This window comes from Sorex fumeus, unplaced genomic scaffold (genome assembly GCF_029834395.1).
Source record: "Sorex fumeus unplaced genomic scaffold, SorFum_2.1 ptg000006l, whole genome shotgun sequence".
NCBI lineage: Eukaryota > Metazoa > Chordata > Mammalia > Eulipotyphla > Soricidae > Sorex > Sorex fumeus.
In genome coordinates, this window is record NW_026606063.1 from 62,487,132 (window position 1) to 62,514,899 (window position 27,768).

General features: G+C 44.9%; 1 protein-coding gene across 1 annotated transcript in view; it reads right to left on the bottom strand.

The window, feature by feature from the left end:
• Window positions 1-1,920: 1,920 nt before the first annotated feature.
• The window catches only part of NCK2 (NCK adaptor protein 2), a 46,251-nt gene continuing 20,403 nt past the window's right edge, over window positions 1,921-27,768 (bottom strand). The window contains exons 2-3 of the mRNA XM_056124875.1: window positions 18,824-19,557; window positions 1,921-3,197 (exon numbers count right to left, since the gene is read on the bottom strand). Coding sequence (XP_055980850.1) covers window positions 3,003-3,197; window positions 18,824-19,557 — 929 coding nt within the window. The 3' untranslated portion in view covers window positions 1,921-3,002. The remainder of the gene's footprint in view (window positions 3,198-18,823; window positions 19,558-27,768) is intronic.

Genomic DNA, 27,768 nt, shown 5'->3' on the forward strand with positions numbered 1-27,768 from the left:
GGGAGCAGTTTGTGTGAGCAAGATGCTGGAACTCAAGGAAGCATATTAACCACTGCCAGAGAATAAGTCAGGTTAGATGGTGCTGAGAAAATGGCTGTATTTACCAAAAAGGAGCTTTTAAAAAAATCCTTTCAGGATTTTCTCTCCTCCTAGTGCTGAACTTTGTTCTAAATTATTTTGACATTAGAAATGGTGAAAAGACAATCATGAACCAGTTAGCACTTAGAAATGAAATAAAAATTGTACCAGTATACCCAAAATGCTTTGTTTGGAAATACATTTCAGTAGATATAAAACCTCTCATAATAAATTAAGGCTCTAGTCTATGATGTACTTTGGGAGGAAAGATGGACAGTTTCAGCTTTCCCGGGAACGTGACTTAAAGTCACTTGGCATAAGTTTCATGCAGAGAGATTGGTGGTTGTGAACCATTCCTGAAAAATGGAGGTGCATACACGTAATTAACTGAGCAGAGTCATTCAGCTATCAAATGACTGACCTATATTGCCCTTGGCTGTAGTGCTGTGGCAAGGAAACAACAAAAAAAAGACAAGCCTTGGAAATCCTGGATCTGCAGAAGATGATGGCAGACACCAGTGGTATAGGGCAGAGGTGGTGAGGTGTCTACACTCCAAGCCACTTGGGTATGCAACCTTCATCCCCATCTCGAAGTCTAGCGACAGGCTCTTCCTGGAACTATCAGTCCAGCTCCCCTTGATTTGGAGTACTAAATCCTTCCTAAATGTTAGTCCTAATCAGGCAATTCGATTTGTTTTTCCACAGCAATTTGGAACAGAAGTGAAAATAACTGTCAATTACAACTATAGGCCTAAAAGATGTCCCTGAAAGCAAAATGTCTTGTGTCCTTTAATTGCTTGTTTCTTTTTGAATTGCTATACATGAATCAGTCTATCAGTGATCCAGGAACTCATTATAGAGAATTCTAGCAGGTCAAAATAGACTACACAAAGTGAGACCAACATCAGAAGGAATTATTTTCTTACGAGACTGAATGGAACAGATACATTCTGTCCAAGGTAATGATCTGTCTCACCCACCTGCATATATACCTGCATTACTGGTGTCCTGAAACACAGGTACTGGATATCAGACTTCTCATCCTACTATTATCAAAGGCAAAAATACAAAAAAAACTCTTACTTTCTGAAAGTAAGAGGAAAGAAGAATGGTAGATTGATGGCAAATATCCTCTGGAAGCTTCAGGTTGCGCAGAAAGGGTGTTACCCTGACCCAGGTTGCAAGTTTGCCCTTGGCATTGACTTTGGGATGACTCTCTCCATCTGTGAGATTCAGGTCATCAGTGCAGCAGCAGTTCCCAGGAGTGCTGTGAGGGAAAAATACGGACACCATGTCTGCACAGGGAGCACCTGCTAGGCATGAGCTGTCAAGAGCCCATGAGGAAACTGATTCTATGCTTTGACCAAGACTCAGTGATTGAGGACCTCTTGCTGAGCAAATGGAAGTCAGCAGGGATCCTGCAGCAGAAAGTAAGAGGTGAGAATTCTAGAAGACAACAGTTAATTGCTTATATATATATGATTTTAGGGGTCATTTGGTACTGCTCAGGGACCATAAGAGATCGAACCTAGGTTGGCAAGGCAAGTGCCCACCAAGCTCTTCTCTTTGGCTCTGGGTGAAACATTTAACAAATAATTTTCACAGAGTAAAGTGAAGACCAAGCTTGAGATTCTGGTTTCTCTTGGAATTTCACTAATTAAAATTTATTATTTCAAGATACAAAAATGTGATGATAGAAAAAGAAAACACACAAGTAATATATCTGTTAAAGCTCCTCTCTAAAAAATGTTTTCACTTAGGCACAGAGTGTCCAGTAAATGCGGCAGTAATTACTCTCCCATAATTGAGTAAGAGTGTTCTCAAAGATAAATACACACATAATTTTGTCATAATGCTTTTTTTTATTACAATATCCAAAAAACGGAGTATGCAAGTTCAGGGGGCAGGGTATCAAGATCCTGTCTTCAATTGTCGGAATGTGCCACCCCAGGAGTGTATGTTTAAACTATGAAGAAGTTCAAATGTAAAGAAAAAAGAGAGAATGCAATTTCTTCATAAACATTTTGTGTCTCTTACTACCAATCACATATCTTTTGTAAACCCTGAAAAATTTCCCTGTAAAGCAAATAATATATATCGATATTTATATATATCTTGTGTGTAAAGTATCGGTAGCTCCCTTCCCCAAAGATCAGCTGTTTTCCATAATCATCTGAATTAGTGTCAACAAATGGCTACAGTACATCATTACAATGAGAATTAAATACAGAATTGTGAAATTTAAACAAGCCAAAGGGCGTGAGGAAGAAAGCACTATGTGGATGGCACATCTTGGGGGGGGTTCAATTACTAAAACATCTATCTTTCCGAGCCACCTCACTTGGAGATTGACTTTCAAGAAAATCCTGTCTTTTATTGCAAGCACAGCCCCAAAGGCACTGGGCAGTCCCTCGTGACCACCTCACCTGGTGGTTCCAGTATTGCTACCAGCAAACGTGCTCACTCCCTGGGGAATCCGGGAGCCACGTCAGGGCCAAGGCGACAGCACAAGGGCTGCTGGGACGGGGACCTTCGTTGGTGCTGCTCACCCAGCTCTGTTTCCAGCGTGCTGGCCAGTTCAGGAGAGAACAGCATCTTGGGGTGGTCAAATGGCACCCATCTCTCGAGCTAGGGGCTCTGTCAGCATCAACCTTCCACACAGACTAAGGCTGCTCCCCGTGGGGAAGGAATAGGGAGGGACTGCCCCATCCTCCCACTCCCCATTCTCTAAAGCTGGCCAGGAGGGGAGTGGGCTTGCACACAGGGCAGGGGGTTTGGGACGGCCAAAGGAAGGTGAGTGGAAAATAAACCAACCGAGCCAGGGTTACGAGGGAGCCAGTCAAGGACCAAAGCACCCGATGGGGTAGCCTGTGTGAGCACCCTCGGGTGTGCCCTGCATCTTGTCCAGGCCAGGGTGTGGGCAGTCACTGCAGGGCTCTGACGAGGTAGAGCTTCTCCCCATGCTCACTGGTGAAGATGGGTGCCTTCTTGTAATGCTCCACCAACTCGTCCATGGTGTGGAAGCGCCGCTGCCCGATGCAGTAGACATTGTCCACGAGCTGCACTTTGAAGTGCTTGTTCTTCCCTGATGCTTTGAGAGACACGGAGAAGTCACTGGGCTGTGCGGAGGACAGAGAACAGGAGTTACTGTCAGGGTTACAGGATGGACCCAGCCAGGGAACCCATCGCCATGGCCGAAGACAAAGATGGAAACACACCCACTGTGTAGCCTTTAATGGGGACAAGCTGCATCTCACTCTTGTCCAGATGCTAGTAGCTACCACAATGCTCCAATGGCCCAGGGGCGCTCTGATTTCCCGATGGTATGAAGTGGTAACTCCATCACATTGTTTAGCACCACTGTGGCACTCTGGATTTTACCTCTTTGAACAGTGGGAACATGCCCTGGAGTGCATGACCCCAGTGTTTGCATGGACTGAGGAAATCAAAACTTTTCCCTTCCCCAAGCTATTCCTGGCACTCTGGGAATTTATTCAACATAGGTAGTAGCCGAGCTAGGTTGCTTCTGACTTCTACCCCTGAAAGAAATCATCAAATATTTCTAATTCTAGGCTACTTGAAAGTAAATAATTCAAGAGTGGTGAAAATTTCTGGGCGCAGCTTTGCCAAGGGCTATGGGCACAGATCCTGCATCTTATTAAAAATGCCTTATAGTCTACAATGGTGCTTTATTTAAATTTACACATACCTTAGAAAGACATTCTTTTCATGACACTCGGGCAGTTTGTTTATGGAAGCACTGACAAGGGTTCAACACTGAATGAGGAATGTCTTTTTAGTGGGGGAAAAGAACAGCCCTGATGAACTCAGTCTACCATTATTCACTAAACAGAGACTTGGGGTGTGGCTTAGACTGGGCCCTGGGTGTGTGCAGGTGTGAGGATGCAGAGATCATAGGCCTGGTGACGGTCCTTTCTGTTAGCTTAGAGAAGTGACAAGCCTGCAGCAGAAATGGAAGAGCAGGGAAGAGTAGGATCACCGAAAGGTGTCTATATGGTGGGTTGAGCTAGTGTTGGAAGAGACTATAGGAGCAGGCAATGGTGGTGGAGAGGGAGGGGCCTGCCTCTACTAGGCCCCGGTGTCCTCTGCCTACATGAGCAAAGTCCCTGAGCAAAGATGCCATGCCTGGCACTCTCATGGTCCTCTCTGGTGGATCTTTGTGCCCTCCCTTGGCTTGACTGCAAGGCTCTGCCTACTCAGTGCTGGGGGCCCTACACTCAATGAGGAAAACAGTGCCCTCCTTGGGACATTTTCTTTCTTTTTTTTTTTTTTTTTGGTTGCTTTTTGGGTCATACCTGATGATGCACAGGGATTACTCCTGGCTTTGCACTCAGGAATTACTCCTGCCAGTGCTCAGGGGACCATATGGGATGCTGGGAATCAAACCCAGGTTGGCCGTGTGTAAGGCAAATGCCCTACAGGCTGTGCTATTTCTCCACCCCTCCCCGGGGGCATCTTCATGGGAAACTAATGGCCTTCCAGTGCAGGGTCAGGCCTCAAAATCAGGAGAATGACTCCTCATCAGGACACCCTGGAGGGCCATCTTCCTTGTGCTATATTCCAACAGAGCACCCCAAGTGGCCACTGAGGAGTCAACCCTCAGGCAGGACTCAGAAACAAAAGACTAAGAGAACAAAGCACAGGACGGCTGACTCACAGTGAACCACACACAGTGAAGTGTGCACACATCATGAATGGGCGATGACTTCACAGAAACCAAGGACAATCAGTGACCAAGGGTTGGGGGTGGGGGTGTCTGCAGTAGTTCAACTCAAGGAAGGGCTGTAAGCTTGGCCACCCAGTCACAGCCAGTAATACAAAGGACTATAGAGCAAACGGAGACAGGACGTCAAATTTGTGTCTAAGTAGTCTTCTATCCAAAACAGACCCCAAACAAACCAACCTTAATGGGGAAAACCCTCTTCTATTCCTACTTCACCCAGGGCTTGATGCCTTAGAAATGACCCACAAAACACAAAGAGGAAGACAAGCAGGGGCCTGGCCTTTGTGTTACTTTCTGAATCACAGACACTGCAAGGTCAGCAGCTGGCAGGGGTGTGGACTGGTGGCGTGGGGCAGGGGGAGGGTGGGGAATGGGAAATAGAACTGGCAAACTAATGACTGAGCTAGATCTCTTAGGAAGAACTCATCATAAATTCATAATGACATTGATGATGCTGTCAACTGGCCTTACCAACCTAGTAGTCCAAGCCTCCCACAAAATTAAATTCTAGGCAACCCTGACTGCATACATCTTACAGAACCATGATGTTCACAGGCCTGAAGGGGCAGATGGTCTCAGTCTCACCATCCCAAGTGGCTGTGCTCTGGAGGGATTGGATTGCAGGGCCGAGGCAGGCACCATGTGACAAGGCCTCAAGTCATGAACAAGGTCTGGTGCATCAGTGTGGGCAGAAGACACATGGCTCTTTGTCCTTACGGACTAGCAAGCTAGCCCACAAAGTGTGTGATGTCCCTCCAGAGCAGAATAGCTTTCCATCACTCCAAGGACACCTAAAAGAGTACCCCACTTTGGTGCCTTCCCTACCCATTTCTATAAGCACACATACTCAGTGTCAGAACTCCTGTCCAGTATTTCAACCTTTCCTCCACAGTGGCCCCTCTCTGACTTTCTTTCCTTCCTGTGGTCACCAGCTGGGAAACACTCCTTTGCATACAGAGGGCAACCTCACTGCCATTCAGCACAAGCGAGATTTTGCTAATTTTATAGATACTAATCAATTCATAAGGTGGCATCATCATCATTGTGGAGGCAGTGTGTCAGAGTTAATATATGATAAATCCAATTTTAATTAAGTCAAACGACCAACAAATGGCTTTCTGACGAGAGAAATTTGCTTTTAATCTAAACTCTGTTTCATATCATGGTGATATACAAGTGTTTTATATGGGTCACAGCAGCAAAACTGATTCAGCAGAGTAGCTGATTCCCTGACTCGTGAGAAGAAGCCTTGAAGTTAAGGACAGAGAATGAACTAAGTTTTTGCACTGATGAATGCTCTGTATTATTATTGGACAAGGCTGGAGTGGACTTCTTTGTCTCAGATCAAACAATGAAAACTGGACTAATCAACAACGCATGCCAAATCTCGCAATGAGCGGGGACCATGGAAAGAAGTATCTGCTCCAGGAGAGTATCATCTGGAGAATCAAAGGACAGCCAAATGGAAACATGTTCAGGGCCACACACATGTCTGATAACAGCGAAGCCAATGTTAAGGAAGTCAGCATGGGGAGGTTCTCCAGTGAGGTGGTGCAAGTGTGGGTTCTGCTTCAGTGGCAGTGATGGGTGAGTTCACCTTTGTTACCGGCTGGACAAGCATGTCCTAGAAAACATTTTCTGCCTTATGAGTCACATAGACATCTCTTTAAAAAAGTGCTACATTTGAAGCTATAAGATGTGGATGGGCTACTCACTAGCCGGGGGGCTATGGCAATCATCTCTTCAATATGGCTTCCACAGCCAGTGAATCTCTATGGACAACAATCATATACATGCAAGTTAAGCCTCTCACCTGGTCCTATAAGTCTGAGTTTGGTTATTATAGTGGAATACCACAAATGAGATGGTTTATGAGTAGCAGACATATGCTCCTCCCTGTCAAGGAGGTTGGACAACCCAAGACCAAGGAGATGGTGATATACTGGGAGTTGGGTGAGGGCCCACTTCTGGTTTACTTGGCCATCTGATCTCAGAAAGTGAAGGGGTCTCTTAGAGGGCATCAAATCCATCCATTCCTAAGACTGTGCATCAGTATATTAAAGCAGGAATGTGGGAACACATTCAGTTCACAGCAAAATCTCTAATGCACATTTGAAGAAACTATTTTCTCTTCTTTTAATTCTTTTAAAACTGTGTTCCAAAGTCCTTTTCTTCTGAGCAATCTCTGTTTACTGGACCTCTGACTATATATAATTTGCTATAAACCCAGGGTTCTTTTTTAATTGTCACTTTTCAATCCTATAATTTGTACTTAAGCCTTTTTTTCTCCCTCTAATTCTTTGCACAAGTCAGCTTGCTGAATTTCTTAGAAGGATTAATCTATATATCGTAAGACTGCATATAAAAATTCAAAATTTAGGTTTCTATGTCTCTTTCCTGTCTGAGTCTGTTTTTAGTCACTTATCCTTTCTATAAGTTATTGTTCTCTGCATGTTGTATATATATTTTTTTCATGTTGTATATTTTTATAAAAAAGTCAAAGTGGTACTTTGAGGCCCTCCAGAAAATATTCACATTTGTTTCTCTGCGCAGTTAGAGAGGGCAGGGCACTCTATTCTGAGAAGGAACAAAACTGTCAATAAGCAGATTGATTTTTGGCTTGCTTTACTCCTTGCACGGAGTCTCTGGGGAGTCCACAGGGAAAGTCTGGATTTCCTCATAGGCCTCACCTCCGTGCTGGCACTGATCTCTAAGTTCTCTCCAAACTGGGAGTGCTGAAAGGGACTTCTTGACAAGCTTTATTTCAGTGTTTTGGCTGGTTCTCTTGCATGTTTTCATCAGAATGTCAATCTGTAAGCAACTAGTCCACCGTTTTCAGAAATGGAAAGTAGTCCTGTAGATACTTGGGCAAGTCCTAACTTGTTCAACTGCTGGTTCCTTATTTTACTGGAAAGAAGGACAGTTTGGTTGGTATTATGGGTTCTCAAACTATGAGGTGTGTATGCAGTATATTCAGAGTCTGGTTCCTTTATTTATAACCTTTGTAACTTTGGTCAATTTTCTAAGTTCTCTGCTTCCAATTTTACTGTCATAAAAAGAGAGATATTAGCTGGAATTTTAAAGAGGTTGAGAAAGTCTTTAAAAAAAGAGAGAGAGAGAAAAACCCATATTGACATCATCTAATATCATCCTGGGGGGGGCGGAGAGAGATTAAGCAAATACTTTCATTTAGTGGTCCTTGAACTACATGCTGAAAGTTGGCAAAGAAACAAATATGATAAACTCACTGTACTGGAACCATGGAACCATCAATACCCAAAGTTGTGGAAGGGGAGCGAGGGGGTGGGGGGGGAGAGAGATAGAGCGAGAGCGAGAGAGCGAGAGAGAGAGAGAGAGAGAGAGAGAGAGCACCTGCCATAGAGGCAGGTTGGGGGAGGGGTGGTGGTGGGAGGAAACTGGAATCATTGATGGTGGGAAATGGACACTGGTGGAGGGATGGGTGCTGGATCATTATATGACTGAAACCCGATCACGAACAGCTTTTAACTATGTATCTCATGGTGACTCAGTAAAATAAATAAATAAATTTCCATATTTTATGTTTGGTTACTGAAATTTGGGTTCCGTGCTTGCAGTGCTGCAGGTTCTGTGGTTCAGATCTATACATGTACACCCCTTTACCCCACTGGTGTGCCCGAGGCTCCTGGCCATTACCTCATGTCTATCTCTTTTTACTCCCTCCCTAGATTTCTTTCCTTCTGTGTTCTTCTCTTTGGTTAGTCCAGTTTGATCCAGGAATACCCGCTTTGATCCAATTAAGATCACTGGAGGAAACATAGTTTTCAAAATGACAAGCAGGGTGTCGCTGACCTACTGCAGAGGTCTGACTTCCTAGCATTTGCTTTCATCCCTTTCTCCTACCAGGCTCTTAGCTTTCTGAGAAGGGGTCTCATTTCTCTTTCACTGGTGTCTAAGCAGGAGGAAAATGCCCAAATATGTCTACACTAACACTCAACAGATATCTGCTGAACTAACTAGTGACAGGACTGCATGCCTGTCAACTTGGTTGGTCTTGGAGGGAACCTCTTGATGACAGCAGAGAAAGTTGAATGTCACCACCATGATAGACACTGGCTGCTCCTTAAACACTAAATGGTAAAGCAGCGCGCTGTGCGCACTTTAAGTTTTATTTTTCACTGGCACCATTCTGTTACTATCCTACTTTTTTTTTCTTTTGGGTCACACAGGGCATTGCACAGGGGTTACTCCTGGCTCATGCACTCAGGAATTACCCCTGATGGTGCTGGGGGGGCAAGGGGGGACCACGTGGGATGCCGGGAATTGAACCTGGGTCAGCCATCTGTAAGGCAAACACCCTACCCACTGTGCTACTGCTCCAGTCCCACTATCCTACTTTCTATTGGGATTACTGCCTAATTTCTCTTTGTTGAGGAGTGAGTGGATCACCCCCAAATTCTGAGGCAATTTTCAACAACGAAGATGCTACTTGTAGCTTCTCTAAGTCAGGACTAGGAGAGTGCCTTCTGCCCTGAATGAGAACCACTCACTGTGACTGGCTGATGAGTTGTTCCATCAAGACCCTGGCTAAGGCTACACCAGTCGTGTGTGTACAGCAGAGTCATGAAGGCAGCTCACTTGCGAGAGCTGCTCAGGCAACAGCTGTTCCAGACAGACAGGTGGATGAGCTGTGACTGCTGGTGACCGCTGCTGGCTCTCCCAGAGCAGGTGATGACAGACAGAGCCACGTGCAGGCCACAAGCCTTTTACAGCCCAAGCATACATGATGACTACCAGAAGTCAAGCACATTCCAGCATCAGAAGCGAGTCAGTACACGCACACATCCAGGGTTAAAGGGAAAGAATCAGGAACTGCCCTTTGAGGGGGGTACAGAAGCTGGGCATCAAAGAATTTGGCATATGCTGTTAAGCCATCACAGGTACCAGGAAGATTAAACACTTTTAGAGCTGGATGAAAATCCCGATAGACTCAGTTCTGTACTTTATCTGCAAATTGGAAACATGCCTTCAAATACCTCCCAACCCCCGACCCCTTCCTTCCTACCTCTATGTCTGAACTGTCTTTTAGCTTCTCGTGCCTTTTTTCTCCAAACACGAGTCTTACTTGGTATGATTTGTCCTTGCTGAACACAGTGCCCACCTTTCCCATTCTCCTAAGAGGAGCACGTTTCATGTCATTTGCTCTATTCCTTGAAGGAATGTTTTTTTTTCTTTCTCAAAGTTTTGAACTAGAGGCTCTGAGGAATTATGAGTATAACCCATTCATTCCTCGTTTTAGGAAATCATTTTCCAAGTATAATCCTAGGAAAATGAAAAACCTCTCTCAGGGCTTTTGTGATTATTATTTAACATATTTTTATTCACAGTTTTAGATTTCTTATTTGAACATAATCCCTCTAATCACAAATGCCTGACTTAGCTTCCTGTCTGGGATCAGAGTTGATAGGAAATAAATATCTTCATTTATAAGTTTATAATTTGGCTTCTTCCATTATTAATTTCTTTAGGTAATTATTATTGCTCACCTCTTTGCAATTTCTGATAGCAAAGGCTGAGCACTTTCAGAAAAGAAAAGCTAAGTAATACCTTCTTTGATATTATTTCTACAATTTCATCTACTTAACCCACTTCAAATACTTATTCAAAAATACTTTTGCACTTTTATAAAATAGATGACCTGGTCAAAAAAAATTCACTTGATTTAATCACCATTATCTTTAGGATGAAAACTGGATGTCAAGAACAAGTCTTTGAAAGTTTTTTCTTTCTTCATGACTGACTAGTTCAATAGCAATGGAATTTTCTTCAGAGCACATGGCTATCAGAAACTTAGCGAAGAGAGGGGCCTGTTCCTAGTTCTCCATTTTTTAGTTTTTGGGTCGCACTTGGCGGTACTTGGGGTTTACTCCTGCTTCTGCACTCAGAGATCACTCCTACTGGTGTTCAAGGGACTGACTATATGGGGTGCTGGGGATTGAACCAAGTCAGCTGCATGCAAGGCAAGAGCCCTACCCACTGTACTATTTCTCCAGCCCCTCCTTCTTCCTTAATAACACTAATACTTCTACCTATCTAGTTTCTTATGTCCCCCCCTCCTCCCCCACACACACTTTGGACTTGATGGAAAAATGGGAATGAAAATGTCATTCATGTGGGTCTGAAGCTCGGGACAGGTTGTAGACACTGGTTTTTAAGAAGCAGTACATTCTCTCTATCCAAACAGAGAGATCATAATGTTAGTTTAATGTTGGCATCTTTCCCCCCAATTTTTTTTAAATTAGTGAAATACCATGAGGTACAGTTGTAGATTTACAAACTTTCGTGTTTGGGTTTCAGTTATACTGAAATGATCGAGTACCCATCCCTCCACCAGTGCCCATTATCTACCATCAATGATCCTAGTAGCCCTCTCACACCCACACCCCATTTTCCCCCACCCCACCCCACCTCTGTGGCAGGGCATTCCCTTTTGCTCACTCTTTCCTTCAGGGTCTTGTAGTTTTTTCCCAGCATTTTTAAAAAATTAGTATTACTCTTTCTTAATTTGACTCTCTGAGCAAATTATTTTCCAGTGATCAACAATTCTCTCTTCAAATCTCAGAAATTCTACCTTTTCGTTTTAGGACTGTTTTAGATAACCTGTCCCCAGTGGTTCAATGTAGTCTTAATTTTTAGTGAAAATGGACTCCCTGTCTATACTTATGCCACCAGTTGTCCACTGATGCAACTTACTTTCTTATTCTTTTCATTGCAGATCACCTTCTCCTCCTCTCTACCATATGCTTGGTCTCACTCTAACTGTCCATTATCCTAGAAGTATATCTCTGAAATATTTCCGCCTCAAGTTTTAATGCCAACCCATCCCATGGAAAGAATAAATATTATTCTTATTCAAAATTTTTCTCGAGCGGGCCCAGTAACGTCTCCATTGGAGACTTTGTTGTTACTGTGTCTGGCATATCGAATACTCTCGGTAGCTTGCCGGGCTCTCCGAGAGGGGCGGAGGAATCGAACTCGGGTCGGCCATGTTGGCTGCGTGCAAGGCAAAAGCCCTACCCGCTGTGCTATCGCTCCAGCCAGCGGGTAGGGCTTTTGCCTTGCACGCAGCCAACATGGCCGACCCGAGTTCGATTCCTCCGCCCCTCTCGGAGAGCCCGGCAAGCTACCGAGAGTATTCGATATGCCAGACACAGTAACAACAAAGTCTCCAATGGAGACGTTACTGGGCCCGCTTGAGCAAATCATGATCAACGGGAGGGCCTTTTTACTTTACTTATTCAAAATTTATTTTGAAATAAATTTATAAGTTCAGAAAAATCAACTACAAAACATCCTTTGAAGTCTCATCTACCTGATATTCAATGCCAGGGAGAGTTTTGCCTATTTTTCAAGGTAGTGTGTACCTGTATTTTCCCCTCCTACCTCTCAAGATGTTGTTCTCAAATCAAGAGAGTTCTTGTCATTCTTTGTCTTTTTGTTATGTCATGACTAGTGAGCCTAGGCAGCAGTAACTGGTGTTTAATAATTCAATAATAATAATTCACCAGAATGTTGCCACATAACACAAAGCTCTTCAGAAGGGTCATTTCCGGTCATTTCATATGTCACAAGCTGGTGAGTGTCAAACTTGAGCATCAGAATCACTTAAAGAGTTTGTTCAAGTGGGGCTGCAGTCTGAATAAGAATCTCTAATCCCAGGGATTCAGATTTAGCTGGTCTGGGTAAAAATCTGGTACATTTCAGGCAAATTCCATGGCACTATCGGTGCTGCTGGTGCAGGTTACCACATGGAGAACTAGTACCATGAAGAGTGAGCCTGATTTTACAGGGATATTCTCTCAGTTTGATGGTCTCATTGGCTTAGATTTCCAGTGACCATACATAGTGAGACATTTCACTAAGGCAAAGTAGAATGCAACAAGGACTGGGGATGAGCAGCACAATTCAACCAGCATCAACTACCCACTGACATAATTTAGAATGAAGTGCTCTGTGTTAGAACTCAGGGTGTGTGTGTGTGTGTGTGTGTGTGTGTGTGTGGTGGGGTGCGTTGTTTTATTACTCTGGGATACTCGTGCAATGCTATACAGAACATGTTAGAGAACTGCTTAGTAACAGTGAGGTGAGAAGTACCCCAAGGCTGCAGTGGAAATGGAAAGGTTATGGACTGATATTCTAGGGTGGGGGCAGCACAGTGACACCTGTAGTTTGAAAACTTACCACCACTGCAAATGATAGTGTCTAAATCCATGTGTGCAAGATTCTTATGGGGCTGGACCAGAGAAAAATACAGGGGTTAAGGCACTTGCTTTGCACATGGCCGACCTCAGTTCAATACCCAGCATTGCATAGATTCCCCAGCACCATCCAGAGTGTCCCTTGAGCAGTAAGTCCTGAGCTCAGTAGGATATGGCCCAGTGCCCCACCTCTACCCCCAGAAAAAAATCAAAGTATTTAAAGTTACATTATATAAAAGGCTTTTTTCAGAGGAGCCCATGCTCTCGTTTGAACACATATTTCTCTCCTTTGGAGATGTTCTCTTGCCCCCCCACTTCCTCCCCCCTCTCTTTCTCTCTCCTTCTCTCTCCCTCTCTTTCTCTCTCTCTCACACATGCAAACACACACACATATTTCTCAATTTATTTCAATAAAAACTATTTCCCTTCACTAAAAACCAGTTACATTATAAAAACCTAAGCTTCAAACTTTCACTAGGTAATAGGCAAAAAGCCCGAGCATTCAAAGCATTATTACCTTTGCAATAACTGGAAAGCTGCATGAAATGAACCACAGAGTACCCTGCACTTCTCTGTGCTGCCTGCTGCCTACAAGTAATCATAGCTCTTTAGCCCTCTAGAGCAAAAACAAATCAGAAAGCAAATATAGCTAGTTGCTTTCAAACTCTAAGTAGCCAAACAATAAACAGAAAATAGTTGCTGATTTCTATCCAACAAAAAATAGCAGTCTGACCCAATATTAAACCTTACTACAGTAACAACTCTAACCTTTTAAGCATGCTTACAATTCGTATTGCAGAGAAATGGAGTTTTCCTAAACACTGTAAAAGTATATAAAAGCATTAGAAAGACATAATGTAGCCCAGAGGTCAACATTTTCATGGAATATACAACAAATGCACAAGATTGTGCTGAGATCTTTTCAAATAGGAACTCTATGGGAAAAAACCTCATCTTTATTTTGAAAAGGGATGTGAAAACACTCTCAAGGGGATGTGAAAACACACCACTGTTTGCACATCACTGATGGAGAGCAGGATGATGAAACTACCGGCTTTGATTACTATAATTTGATAGGAAAAAAAAAGATACAGCAAGGATTATGTTGCTAATTCTTTTACTCTGTTCCTTCTCTACCAAATGATTTTTTTAGATTGAAAACAAGGAAACGAACTACAAACTATTAGTGAATAATATGTGCACTAAATGGTCTCTTAGAGAGGTTTTCCTCTATGAGAAACAAATGTGTTATATGCCAAAAGTCAGTATTTAAATACTATATGGGATGCACACATGGAGGAAAGTTATCACTAGGATAGCTGGTTCAAGTCATACAGAGAGAAATAGATTCCTGGCCCACTGATGTTGTATGCCTGGCCATCTTTATAAATTCCCCTCCCCCACTCAAGACCCCTTCCTATGCAACTTACAACCTGTCATTTTCTGTATTACCTTTTCAATAAGGGGAATGCAGCAACTGAGAAAATAAAAACTGTCAACTTTTACTACTTACTAAAAATCTATTTAGTTACTGGTTATTCTTAATTATAGTTTTCTAACCATACCTACAGAATGAATGTGGACAACTACATAGAATTTATGAGGAGCCTATAGGAGGACCAGTAGGGAATTCAAATCTCTTAGATTTCATGAACTGTCAATCAGCAGAAAGCAGTATGAAATTAAATGTGGAGATTATAGGCTGGAGTGATAGAATAGCAGGTTCTTGAAGCTGTCAACCTGGGTTTGATTCTTGCATGTGGCCGTACTGGGCTTGATCGCTGGCATCCTGGCATCTGAGTGGTTCTCTGAGCCCTGCCAGGAGTGATCCTTGAGCACAGAGCCTCATAAGTAAGTCCCGAGCACTGTTGGGTGTGGCTCCCAAAACAAAAAATGTGGAGATTAGGAAATCATACTTTGTTTTGTTTTGGCTTGGGGGCTACTCTCAATAATACTCAGGAATTATTTCTGGTGGGGCCCAGGGGATTGATCGTGGGTCTGTTACGTGCAAGACAAGTGCCTTATCTGCTGTACTTTCTGGCTCAGGGAATGATATTGCTTCCTCCTCAGCAACTATAGGTCAGTAATAGTCATAGAGAGATGAGGAGAGCAAGTGAGCAAGAAGCCCAACGAACAAACGCAGGAGAGGGGAGAGTTAAGTAGGACTTCCTTTTCATTTATCCATTCACTGACGGAACAGAGGTGATATACAGACACCTCTGAAATATCTTGCACTTCCCTCACTAGATCTCACAGGACATGGCAAGGTTGCTGTTTGTTTCCTGAAACGTACACCTCTTGCTCCAGAAAAGCACAGATTTCCTAGGACTCAGAGTTGGGCAAATTTTTATTTTTCAAAGCAGAAAAACATGAAGTATGCAAGAATATCATCAAGCACGAGCCTCATTCATCTCTACTGGAATAATCCCAGATATTTAAAACATGATGCCCATTGTGAAGATACACTCTAAGAAAATGTATTTATAAGTCAGGCATCCTGTGGCAACCTCAGTCAAAGGAGAGGCCCAGGTCTAAAGATGGAAAGAAAGAAAAGGAAATTAAACAAGGGTCCTGAGGGAACACGGGTGAGCTTGTTGGCTAACCTCTCTGCCATCCTAGTGAGGGCTGCTAGATGACTGTCCCCGAGGAGGGCTTAGCAAGCCAAGCTCTCACACGAGAAAGGGAAACAGAGCAGAGGAGGAAATGAAGAAAGAGAGACTTTGGCAGAAGGAAGGGGAGGTAGACGGGAAACGGGTAAAAGCAATACCTAGCACACATACACCAGCCTAGTCAGCAGCCTCTAGTTCTCTGAGGCAGACCTGGTCATAAGCAGCAGAAGCAACAACCACAGCCTGGCTCAGCTCTTCGGAAAGGGCAACCACAAGTCACAGAACACCCGCTGCCACAGACAGGCTTGCAAGTACCGTGCACGTAGTCCACAGGGGCAGGGATCAGAGATCAAGACTAACCGCCTCTACACCCACACCCCTAAAATCAAAGAGTCCAGCACACTATTAGCTGATCTACAGCTTAAAGTTGTTTTTTTCTTCTTCTTCTTTTATAGGGTTGGGGGAAGGACCTACTAGGAAGGAAAAAATGTAGCTTGAGTTCTGAGATGCAATCTAGAAACACAGGCATGCCTCTCTCTCTGAAAAGACCTGGTCCCCCACACCGGACATACTAACCTATCGTGGGGGACAGGTGCTCACCCCACAGAAAAGTCATAGGTCTTTACTGAGGCCAGCAACTAGACAATGCTTTGCTCATCTACCTCTTTCCCAGGACTTTCTCCTCGGTTCTGTTCCAGATTCAGTGAACAACGAATGGAGCAGAAGACTCCGTGGCTGCACCCTCCCTTCCTAGGAAATCTTTTCAAGCTCAAAATTTCCCCACCAAGATTACATTTTATGGACTATATAATTCTCATTAAATATTTTGGACCTATCTATTATAGTGAAATGGTTTTCCATTACTTTCTCTGAGATTCTACTTAAAGAGTTGAGTGTTGAATTTAAGCCTTAAACAGGAAGGTATGTCCAAAGCATATGCCACATGGAAACAATTTAATCTGGTGTCTTGCCAAACATGTTACAATCTGGTGGCTGGGTAACAGATTCCAGGTGGAACGAATGAATGTTCAAGGTCAGGCATACTCATGGATGTTGTCAACGGCAGGATCTGCTGCTGAAACCATGAATGGGTTGAGCTTCTCCACTCTTTCTCCTTAAAGTACACACGGTAGCTTCCTCTTCAGGAGTGAAACCCCTGGCTTTGAACCCCTTTCCTAGAGTTCTGAGCATGCATTCACTTACCACGGCTCCAAGACTTTTAGAGGACAGTGAGAGCACTGAATAGTCTCAGGGTTTACATGGAGAATATTAAACTGGATTCAGCTAAAACCAGTGCAAGTTAGTCACAATGGGCCCAGCGGATGAAATTCTCATTTTAGCAGGTCAGATGATGTGGTCCGAGCATTTGCCAAGCACTGATGGCAGCAGCTGAGCATTTATTTCTAAGGTGGATGAGTGAAAAGAGTACCTTGAAGATCCCAGCCCCGCTGAGTGGACACTGAGTTGAAACACAGCCCTGGTGAGTCTGAAGCCAGGACTGGATCTGCTGCAGGCCAAGTGGTCTCACATCTCCCCTGTTCACACACACAAACTCATCTCTATGGAGGTCTGTCTTTCTTTTTTCAACTCCACTCCCAACAGATCTGAAAGCTCTTAAGAGATGAAAGTGCTACAGCGGGCAGCAGAGATGACCTGGGCATTGTGCGGTTTAAAGAAAAACAAACCTCGGGGCTGGAACAATAGAACAGCAGGTAGGGCATTTGCCTTGCACGCAGCCAACCTAGGTTCGATTCCCAGCATCCCATATGGTCCCCCGAGCACCGCCAGGAGTAATTCCTGAGAGCATGAACCAGGAGTAACTCCTGTGCATAGCTGCGTGTGACCCAAAAAGCAAAAGAAAAGAAAAAAAAAAAGAAAAAAGAAAAAAAACAAACCTAAAACAAAAAACCCCAGGCTAAGTGAAATGAGTCAGAAAGAGAGGGACAGACATAGAAAGACTGCACTCATCTGTGGAATATAAAGCAACAAAATAGGAGACTAACACCCAAGAATAGCTGAGATAAGTACCAGGAGGTTCGCTCCATGGCTTGGAGGCCAGTCCCCCAGCATATGCTGGGGGAAAAGGCAGCTCAGACAGAGAAAGGAACACCAAGTAAAGGGTGTTGGGAGGTTCCTTCCAGAATGAGAGATGCATGCTGAAAGTAGACGAGACCGAACATGATTGCCACTCAATACCTCTATTAAAAACCACAACACCCAAAAGGAGAGAGAGAACAAAAGGGAATGCCCTGCCACAGAGGCAGGGTGGGATGGGGGGGATGGGGGTGGGAGGGCTACTGGGATCATTGTTGGTGGAGAATGGGCACTGGTGGAGGGATGGGTACTCGATCACTGTATAACTGAAACCCAAGCACAAAAATTTGTAAGTCTACAACTGTACCTTACCTCATGGTGTTCCACTAAAAAAAAATTAAAAAAGAAAAAAACCAACCAACAAAAAGCCACATCAGAAACCTGGTGTCCCTCCACCCTCTGGCCTTAGGTAGGGAGAGGAAACAAGTCAGCTGATGGGCTCCCAGTCAGGTCACTAACAGAATGGGGACTGCGGAGAGAAGATAGTTTGGCCTGTAGAATAAAAAGGAGGGTGACCTGGACAGGGAGGTCAGACAAGCCTCGGCAAGGCGACACAGCTCACTCACCTCTGGCACGGAAACATCTCTGGGATGTCAACCAGCCACCCGGGCAAGTCCCTGGCCTCACAGTCACTTAAGTGAGTCTACCACAGAGCGTGACCTTGCACAGCTTCAGTGCAGGGCCGGGAACCACCACCATGCAGTACGAGCCCCGGATGCTGTCAGCTGACTTGCAGGGCACTGAGCAATCTGAACCACTAATGGCCTATGAGGGCTGATGACCCAGTGTGATAAGGTCCATGTGTGCTTTCCTTCCAGCCCCCGCCCCTGCAAGCTGGGACCTCACTAGGACTCGGTTTTGCCCAGTGCTCACCCCGTTAGTACACCCCCCCAAGCACATCCTGAGCTGCACCCCTGCACCTGCAGCACTCCCTGAGGACTCCTGTCCCTCTCCTGCAGGTCTGCACCCCAGAGGACTGACTGTTTTCCCCCACCTCTGGGCCAGATAAGTCCAGTCCCGCAAGCCTTGCACCCCACCAGCACCCGCACCCTTGGACTCACCGAGGACTCGCTGTCCCTCACGAGGAAGTCACCCTCCACGCCACGCTCGTTGAGGGCACACTCAGCCTGGTGGCGTGTCACGGTGCCGTAGTACCACTCACGGCCCGCGAAGCGCCCGCTGCAGGCGGGTCCCGTGTAGCCGACGCTGACGGGTGGCGAGAGCCCCGGGTGCTGGGCGGGCGCGTCGCTGAGGACCATCACGTAGTTCTTGGGGACCAGGCCCACCTGACCCCGCGCGTTCTTGCACCGCCACCACTCGGGGTCGTTCTCGGGCTTCTCGATCACCTCCATGGTCTCGCCCTTGTCGAAGTTGAGCTCCTCATCGGTGACGGAGCTGAAGGGGTAGAGCGTCTGCACCAGGTGCAGCGGCCGCGCGCCCTGCCCGTTGCTGAGCGCCGTGGCCTGGCGCAGGCCCGGGCAGCCGAGGGGCTCGGCCGCTGCCTCGTCCGCCTCCTCCAGCACGTAGTTGGAGGGGAACCAGCCCACCTGGCCGTTGCAGCTGCCCCGCCACCAGCCGTCGCTGCACTTCTCCATGACGGTGACGCGCGCGCCCTTGACCAGCGACAGCTCGTCCTCGCGCTCGGCGGTGTAGGCGAACTTGACAAGTGCCGCGATGTTGAGGTCGTAGATGCGGTCGGCGCCGCCGGGCCCGCCGTTGGTCGGGAACTCCGCGTCGGTGCTGGGTGTCGGGGAGGCATCGCGTGCGCTCGTCTTCCGGCGGGTCTTCCCGAGGCCTGCGGGTGACACACAGAGAGATGAGATGGAAGATGCGGCCTGGGAACGGCCTGTCCACGCCCCAGTGCCTGGTGTTCCCCGCGAGGGTCTGCGACCCCAGGCGGTGGCACGGAATATGGGGCAAGTTTCCTTTTGGAGCAGGCCGCCCCTAAAGCACTCCAGCATCACTGGGAAATAATGGGGGCACAAGGTGCAGCCGGACTATCCTCTGAACTGCAGAGCTGTGAGGTGACTGGGCACATGTACCCTCGAACCCTTTCTTGGTGGGTCTCAAAACAGAGCATCAGGGGCTGGAGCAATAGCACAGCGGGTAGGGCGTTTCCCTTGCACGCAGCCAACATGGCCAACACAGGTTCGATTCCCAGTATCCCATATGGTCCCCCGAGCACCACCAGGTAGATTCCTGAGTGCATGAGCCAGGAGTAGCCCCTGAGCATCGCTGGGTGTGACCCAAAAATCAAAAATAAAAAAGAGCATCAGCCCTGTCCCCATCACCCTCCCACCAGACACCACCATGCCCCCCAACTAGCTCTGCCCCCACCCCTGGCACCGTGGTACCCTTCTAGGGTTGCCCATAGGTGGGGAGCAGGGGTGGGCTCTGGGATGAGCAAGCACTGATAGCACTGCTCTTTCTTTCCTCTGATGAGTCTTCTCAAACTGGCAGACATTCCCAAGACACAGAGTGAAGAAGGAGAGCTTTAGATACGTTTATCTTATGGTAGAAGTCTACCTAAATGTGATTCCAAACCCACCAGTGGGTTGTAACATAGTTAAGTGTCTTGTGAACACTGTGTGTGTGTGTGCACAAGCGCATGTGTGTGAACACATATATTTTCCAGGCATGAAAGAGAAAATCTCAAAGTGCATTGGATAAAAGTATCACTGCTTCACTTGCTCATGTGAGTGCTACACCACAGCATGAAACATTCCATGCTATGCATGAGGAAATTGCTTGAAAGCCTTGGGGGTGGGGGGAAAAAACCACAGCGCTGTCAACTTGATTAATATTCCAGTCCTTTCCGGAGAAACAAAGATCCATGAGGAAGGCAGGTGAGCCCGGTCATGCCTCTGTTTTCTGCTTCTCCAGAGCAGCTGCCTGTCTGCCAGCTCTGCCTCAGACACAAGCCTGTCAACACAGAGACAGCCATGGACTATCACCTGAGGCCTCTACAGTTCTGTCTTCCAGAGTACCAACAGCATGCTGTAATGGGCAACTTCGCCTCTATGTTTTATTCCTTAAACCAGACACAGTCAAGACCAATAGGTCCTATAAATTATTTCTGCTTCCACTCTCTTGCTTAGCAGGTGGGCCAGAGGAATAACATATTGCATTCTCACTATTCTTGTTTTTGGTTGTGGACCCTATCCAGTGATGCTCAGGGGTTATTCCTGGCAGTGCTTGGGGGACCATATAGGATGCTGGGGATGGAATCTGGGTCAGCCGAATACAAGGCAAATGTTCTCCCCCTCCCCACTGTACAATGGCTCCAGCCCCAGTCATTCTTGAATATAGACTGGGCAAGAGTCCCAGTATGCACATTCCATTCCCTGAGACCTAGGCCCAGCTCAGCACCAGCAGCAAAGCGAGGAGTGTGCACAGTCGGGGGGCACACTCAGGAGGAATGAACACTACATCAATTTTACAGTGATCACAACAATGCTACAAGTTGCTGGCTTCTTCAGTGTCTTTTCAATTTAGCCCTATGCAAGGGGCAATAGAAATACAACAGTCGTCTAAGGTGCTGGGTTGAGGTAAAAACTTCTATTTCTGAAGAAGAAGCAACTTCCTTTTCCATGAAAACGTTATCCTCTACATCTCAGGAATAAGTGCTTATATGAGATTTCAACTACCAAATGGTTTTACCTATGCAATGGAGCTGTCCATGCAGCTTACCATCTTCCTAATGAACAAGGCAGAGAGAACAATAAGACAGACCAGAGTCTCTGATGAAAACCTCAGAGTGTAGTCAGTGATCCACACAGCAGGGTCCTGGGCAGAACACCATATTTACTGGCAACAAAGCTTTCAAAAAACAACACTTTCAAACAACCTTTTTTTTTTTCTTTAAACAACCTTTTAATAGATCTTTTCAAACACATGGGAGTGGGAGTAACCATAGCTCATACCTTCTCGTGAGAGAAGTAGTTCCATTATGACACAAAGGTGTCAGGACCAGCAAAAAAAAGACAACATTAGATCCAAGACCCCAGAACATACTGCCGTGGATGCTTCACAATATAATGTACACAAATACGCTACTTTGCTGGCGTTTTCAAACTTAGAACACTTTGAAATAAGTAGCTTCATCCCTGGACTCCCTCTTTAAAAGCTGGGGAGAGAGGGAGACAAAACAGTCACAGACCCTGTCTATGCAGAGGCTAATACCTATCAAGTCTGCAAAGGTCCATGATACCCACACTGGGGCAGTTAGGTCCTTCCCCTCTAAGGGGATGTAATAAGTCATGGAGATGGCTGGGGGAACAGAGCAGATCCAGAGCACGGTGGCCACATCTAAGCTGGGTGCTAGCAGCTGAATTACTTTGCATTTTAGTGTGTTACTTCCTTACCCAGAAAGGTGAACAACAGTAGCACTATAATAGTTAGTGAGGCTGTCATAATAAAGTACCACATACTGAAGGGCTTCAACAGCCCAAGCGAGGAGGTTGTAAGTTCACAATCAGCATGCTGGCAGATTGGAGATTCAGTTCCTTCTGAGGCCCCTTTACTAGGCTCACAGATGGCTTTCCATCTGTGCTCCTTTGCGTCCTGATTTGCTCCTGGTACAAGGACATGGGCTCACACTGGATTAGGACAAACCCTAATGGAAGATCTCATGTTCTCAAATCTTGGGCACCATCACAAAAAGTCAAAAGGGGTCAGGTTAGAGGGTGAAGGAACTCATTTTTCAACTGTCACCTCTTCAAAGGCAACACACCAAATATAGTCACACTGAGATATTAGGATTAGGACTTTGATATGAAGAGTTCTGAGGGATGTAAGTCAGCCCATGAGATGCTAAAATAAGTTATATGCATGGAACACAGAAACTGCTTTTTGATAACAATTACTACATTTACTACTTTGATTCCCCTCCCCCCCCGAGAAAAGGGCCAAAGTCATCTCTGACTACTCTATATCAGTCAGGTCCCTGCAATGTCAAATGGACCCTGGTATAAAGTTTGCTGTTCTGTGTTTTGGCATCAGTCTAGGTGAAAGACAAGAGGCAAGCATCAGGAGCCAGTGAAAATCGAGCTTGCTGAGGTCTATATCAGGAAGACAGGATTTGCCCCTCCCCACTCTAATAGTCCTGTGACAAAGTGGACATCTGTCCATTCCTGCAGATTGGAAAACACGGGTTATACACAGTCTCACCAGTACCCCAACAAAGACACAGTCATGACCTAATGGTGACAATTCTGATAGAAAAGAAAGTGCACATGGGCCATGATTTCTATGGGAAATGCATCTAGGATGCTAGAACGGGGCATCAAGAGGGTGGTGTGCCAAGAAAACAGACCCAGGGAACTGCAAAAACACCCACCCTCTCAGGCAAGGTGCCCCAAGCACCTGGGCTAGAGGTGTTCCCTGGCAAGTGTTAGGACTGCATCAGAAGTGGGATTTTAATTCTGTTCAGGCACTGACGTGGCCAACTTTGTCACAGGTACTGTGCATGGAGAGGTGGGATGTGGTCTCCGGGGTAGTGGTCGCTCATGAGGCTGCAGTTATTTTCCCCTGTCCCAGTGCTCTGGACTCACATCTTAATTTCTATTACCTAAATTTGAGGAGAACATCCTGCCTATCCCAATCGCATTAGGCCAACAGTCCAGTAGCCTATTTCAATCTCACCAAAATAACGGTGAACACAAGAAACTGAACAAGTCTAATATAAAAGAACACATCTTCTGAAGTTTCAGTAGGGCCTCACATAAGTCACAGAGAAGCACCAAAGAGGAAGGTAGTATTCTAGAAGGGGAAAAAGGTGACAACCATCGACCGAGCTCATCCAGAATCCTTTCTTGCAGCAAGAGGAGTACACTTAGAAGTGAACTGGAAGGTCCCACCTCCATACTACCACAGCAACATGAAGAAATAGCACAAATCCCCACCACGAGGAGTGGATGAAGAAAAGAACCCTGAAGTCTCAATAGGGATGGTTCACAAATATGATCTCTCCGATAAAGAATTCAGAGATGAAATGCTGAGGATGATCAATGAACTAAAGGAAAAAATGGATCAGAGATACCCAGTAAATTAAAGGAGGACATGAAAGAAACAGTGGACTGGGCAGCCAAGAAAATACAGGAAGAAATAAGAGCAGAAATAAGAAAGCTACAAAACAGTACCATCACTAATAAAGGATTCAGTAGATGAAATAAAAAAACTCAGTGGGCACCCTCAACAGTAGAATCACTACAGCCGAAGACAGAATCAGTGAGCTGAAGATAAACTGCAGAAAGCATATAGGCAACAACATACAATGGGAAAAGACCTCAAAATAGCTCTAAGGCGAGTCAGAGACCTAGGGGATGAACTCAAGAAGAACAATATAAAAATCATTGGAGCATCAGAAGGACAGGGAAGGCAAACCTAAAAAAAAAAAAAAAGCAACAGTTAAAGATATCATTGCTGAGAAGTTTCCAGAACTGGAGAATGCAGGCATCCAGATCCAAGGAGCCCAAAGAGTACCAGCTAAAAGAGACCCTAATAAAAAGACTCCAAGACATATCATAATCAGAATGACAGATAACATAGATAGAGACTGCAAGCAACAAGTTCAAAGAAGGAAATCACATACAATGGAGTACCCCTTAGATTTACAGCAGACTTATCAGAGGAAACCTTTCAAGCCCAAAGACAATGGTGGAATATAGTGAAAAAACACAGTGAAATGAATGACTCACCAAGAGTACTTAATCCAGATAAACTCTGACTCAAACTCCAAGGAATGATACACTACTTTATGAATAAATAACAGTTCAGAAACTTCATAGACTCAAAACCAACCTTAAAAGAAGGACTAAAGGGGCTACTGTGGGGCTGGAGAGATAGCACAGCGGGTGGGGCATTTGCCTTACACGTGACTGATCCGGGTTTGATTCCCAGCATCCCATATGGTCCCCTGAGTACCGCCAGGAGTGACTCCTGAGTGCAGAGCCAGGAGTAACCCCTGTGCATCGCCAGTTGTGACCCAAAAAGCAAAAAAACAAAATAAATAAATAAATAAATAAATAAAGGGGCTACTGTAAGACAAGAAAATCCCCTACAAGCACAACAAATCTCTATAGAAAGGTGGCACAAAACCCTATGACAATAATGTCTTTCAATGTCAATGGTTTAAATGTACCAATTAAGAGATACAGAGTGACAAAATGGATTAAAAAAACTGAATCCAACATTCTGCTGCCTCCAAGAAACACATCTAAACAGTCAGAGCAAACACAGATTCAAAGTTAAAGGATGGCACTAATAAAAATTAAAAAAAAAAGTTAAAGGATGGAAATCAATCACACCATGAGCAAACAACTCCCTCAGAAAAGCTGGGGTGGCCATACTAGTATTCGACAACATAGATTTCAGCCAAAAAATGTTTAGGAGAGAGAGTGAAGGCCATTTTTTAATTATCAAGGAATATGTGCAGCAGGAAGAAATCACACTCCTAAACATACACACCCAATGAGGGACCAACTAAATACTTAAAGCAACTGCAAATAGAATTCAAGGAGGACACTGGTAGCAACACAATAGTAGCTAGAGATTTCAACACCGTGTTATCAACTCTGGATAGATCAGCAATATTAAAACTCAGCAAGGAAGCACTGACTTTGAAGGATAAAATAGAAGAGAGAGGGCTAATAGATGTATACAAGGCCTTCCATCCAAAAAGAACTGAATACACATTCTTTTCCAGTGCACACAGAACATTTTCCAAGAATGACTACGTGCTGGGTCACAAAACCTACCTCAATTAGATCAGGAAGATAGAAATTGTACCAACTATCTTTTCACACCATGATGCACTGAAGACAGAAATTAATCACACACAGACGCAGAGAATAAAGTCAAACACTTGGAAATTAAACAACTCAATGTTGAATTATGAGTGGGCCAGGAAGGAAATCAAGGAAGAAATCAAAAATCCTGGAAACAAATGAGAATGAAGACACAAGCTACCATAACCTGTGGGACACAGCTAAAGCAGTGTTAAGGGGAAAATTTATAGTTCTGCAACAATTTATCAGGAAGGAATGGTCCACATAAATAATGACTTCCGAGCTCAAGATCTTAGAAAAAGACCAACAAAAGGAGCCCAAGCCAGGCAGAAGAAAAGAAATAACAAAACTTAGAGCAGAAATTAACAACATGGAAACCCGAAAAACAATCCGAAAGACAAATGAAACCAAGAGCGGGTTCTTCAAGAAAATAAACAAGATCGACAAACCATTAACAAGACTCACAAAGAAAGAAAGAGATAGAGAACCCTAATAAATCAAATCAGAAATGAAAAGGGGGACACCACAACAGAAACCAAATAAATTCAAAAGATCATCAGAGTTTACTTTGAAAGTCTATATGACATGAGATAAGAGAATGTAGAAGAAATGAATAAATTTCTGGATTCCTATAATCTCCCAAGGCTGAACCAAGAAGATTTGGAATACCTGATTAGACCTATTACTATCAAGGAAACTGAAAACTGTAATCAAAAGTCTTCCCCAAAACAAAAGCCCAGGTCGAGATGGTTTCACTAACGAATTCTTCCAAACATTTAAAGAGGACCTACTGCTAGCCTTTTCAAGCTTTTCCAGGAAACTGAAGAAACAGAACCCCCCCAAACAGTTTCTATGAAGCACATATTTGCCTGAAAACAGATGGCTGGTTAAATAAATTTTGGTACATCTACACAATGTAATACTATGCAGCTGTTAGGAAAGATGAAGTCATGAAATTTGTATATAAGTGGAAGAACATGGAAAGTATCATGCTAAGTAAAATGAGTCAGAGAGAGAGGAACAAACATAGAATGACTGCAATCATTTGCGGAATACAAAGAAACATAATGGGAGACTAACATGCAAGGATAGTAGAGATAAAAGCCAGGAGGATCACTCCATGGCTTGGAATCTGGCCTCACATGCTGGGGGAAAAGGCTGCTGAGATAGAAAAGGGACCACCAAGTAAATGATGCTTGGAGGGCTCACTCAGGATAACAGATGTGTGCTGAAAGTAGACAATAGACCAAACATGATGATCACTTAGTACCCATATTCACTTAATCACTTAACTTCCCGTTAGTCGTCAATTTGCTCGAGCGGGCGCCAGTAACGTCTCCATATGTCCCTGTCACGTGCTAGTGTAGCCCAATGGCATCTGTTCGCTCTGGGAACATGAAGAGCCTCAAACCGATCGTTCATGATCTTGACGAAGAAGTCTGACCATCTGGTAGGTGGGCGGCCACGCGGTCTTTTGACATCCCGTGGAATCCAGTCTGTAACAGCTCTAGTCCAGCGGTCATCTTTAAATCTCATTATGTGACCAGCCCATCTGATTTTTGACACCTTGGCAAATGAGACAGCGTCCCTGATTCTTGATCGTCGACGGATGTCAGAGCTCCGGATTCTTTCTCTCATTTGAGTGAAACGTGATATTCCAAGCATAGCTCTTTCAATTCTTCTTTGGGAGACCTGAATAGCATTCTCATCCTGTTTGCGTAGGGCCCAGGTCTCTGAGGCATATGTTAATGCAGGAAGAACAGTGGAATCAAAGGGATGTGCCTGGAGCCGGAGGTTCTTCATCCTCTTAGCTATTTCTTCGATGTTCTTGAAGGCATTCCAAGCCGCTCTCTCCCTCCTGCGAAGCTCGGATGCAAGGTCATTTGTCATGTTGACTTCTCGACCTAGGTACACATAGCTGTTACATTCGGAGATGGTCGTTCCATTGAGAGTGAATGGGGCATCAGGAACGAGGCTGTTTCTCATAAACATTGTCTTCGTAAGATTCAGCTGTAGTCCTACCTTTCCACACTCACGGTCAAAGTCGGCCAGCATTTGTGCTGCTTGGCTGATGTTTGGTGTTATTAAAACAATGTCATCAGCAAAGCGGAGGTGGTGTAGTTGCCGACCATCTATCTTCACTCCCATTCCTTCCCATTCCAGTCATCGCATGACATTCTCGAGGGTGGCCCTGAAGAGTTTCGGTGAAATGGTATCAC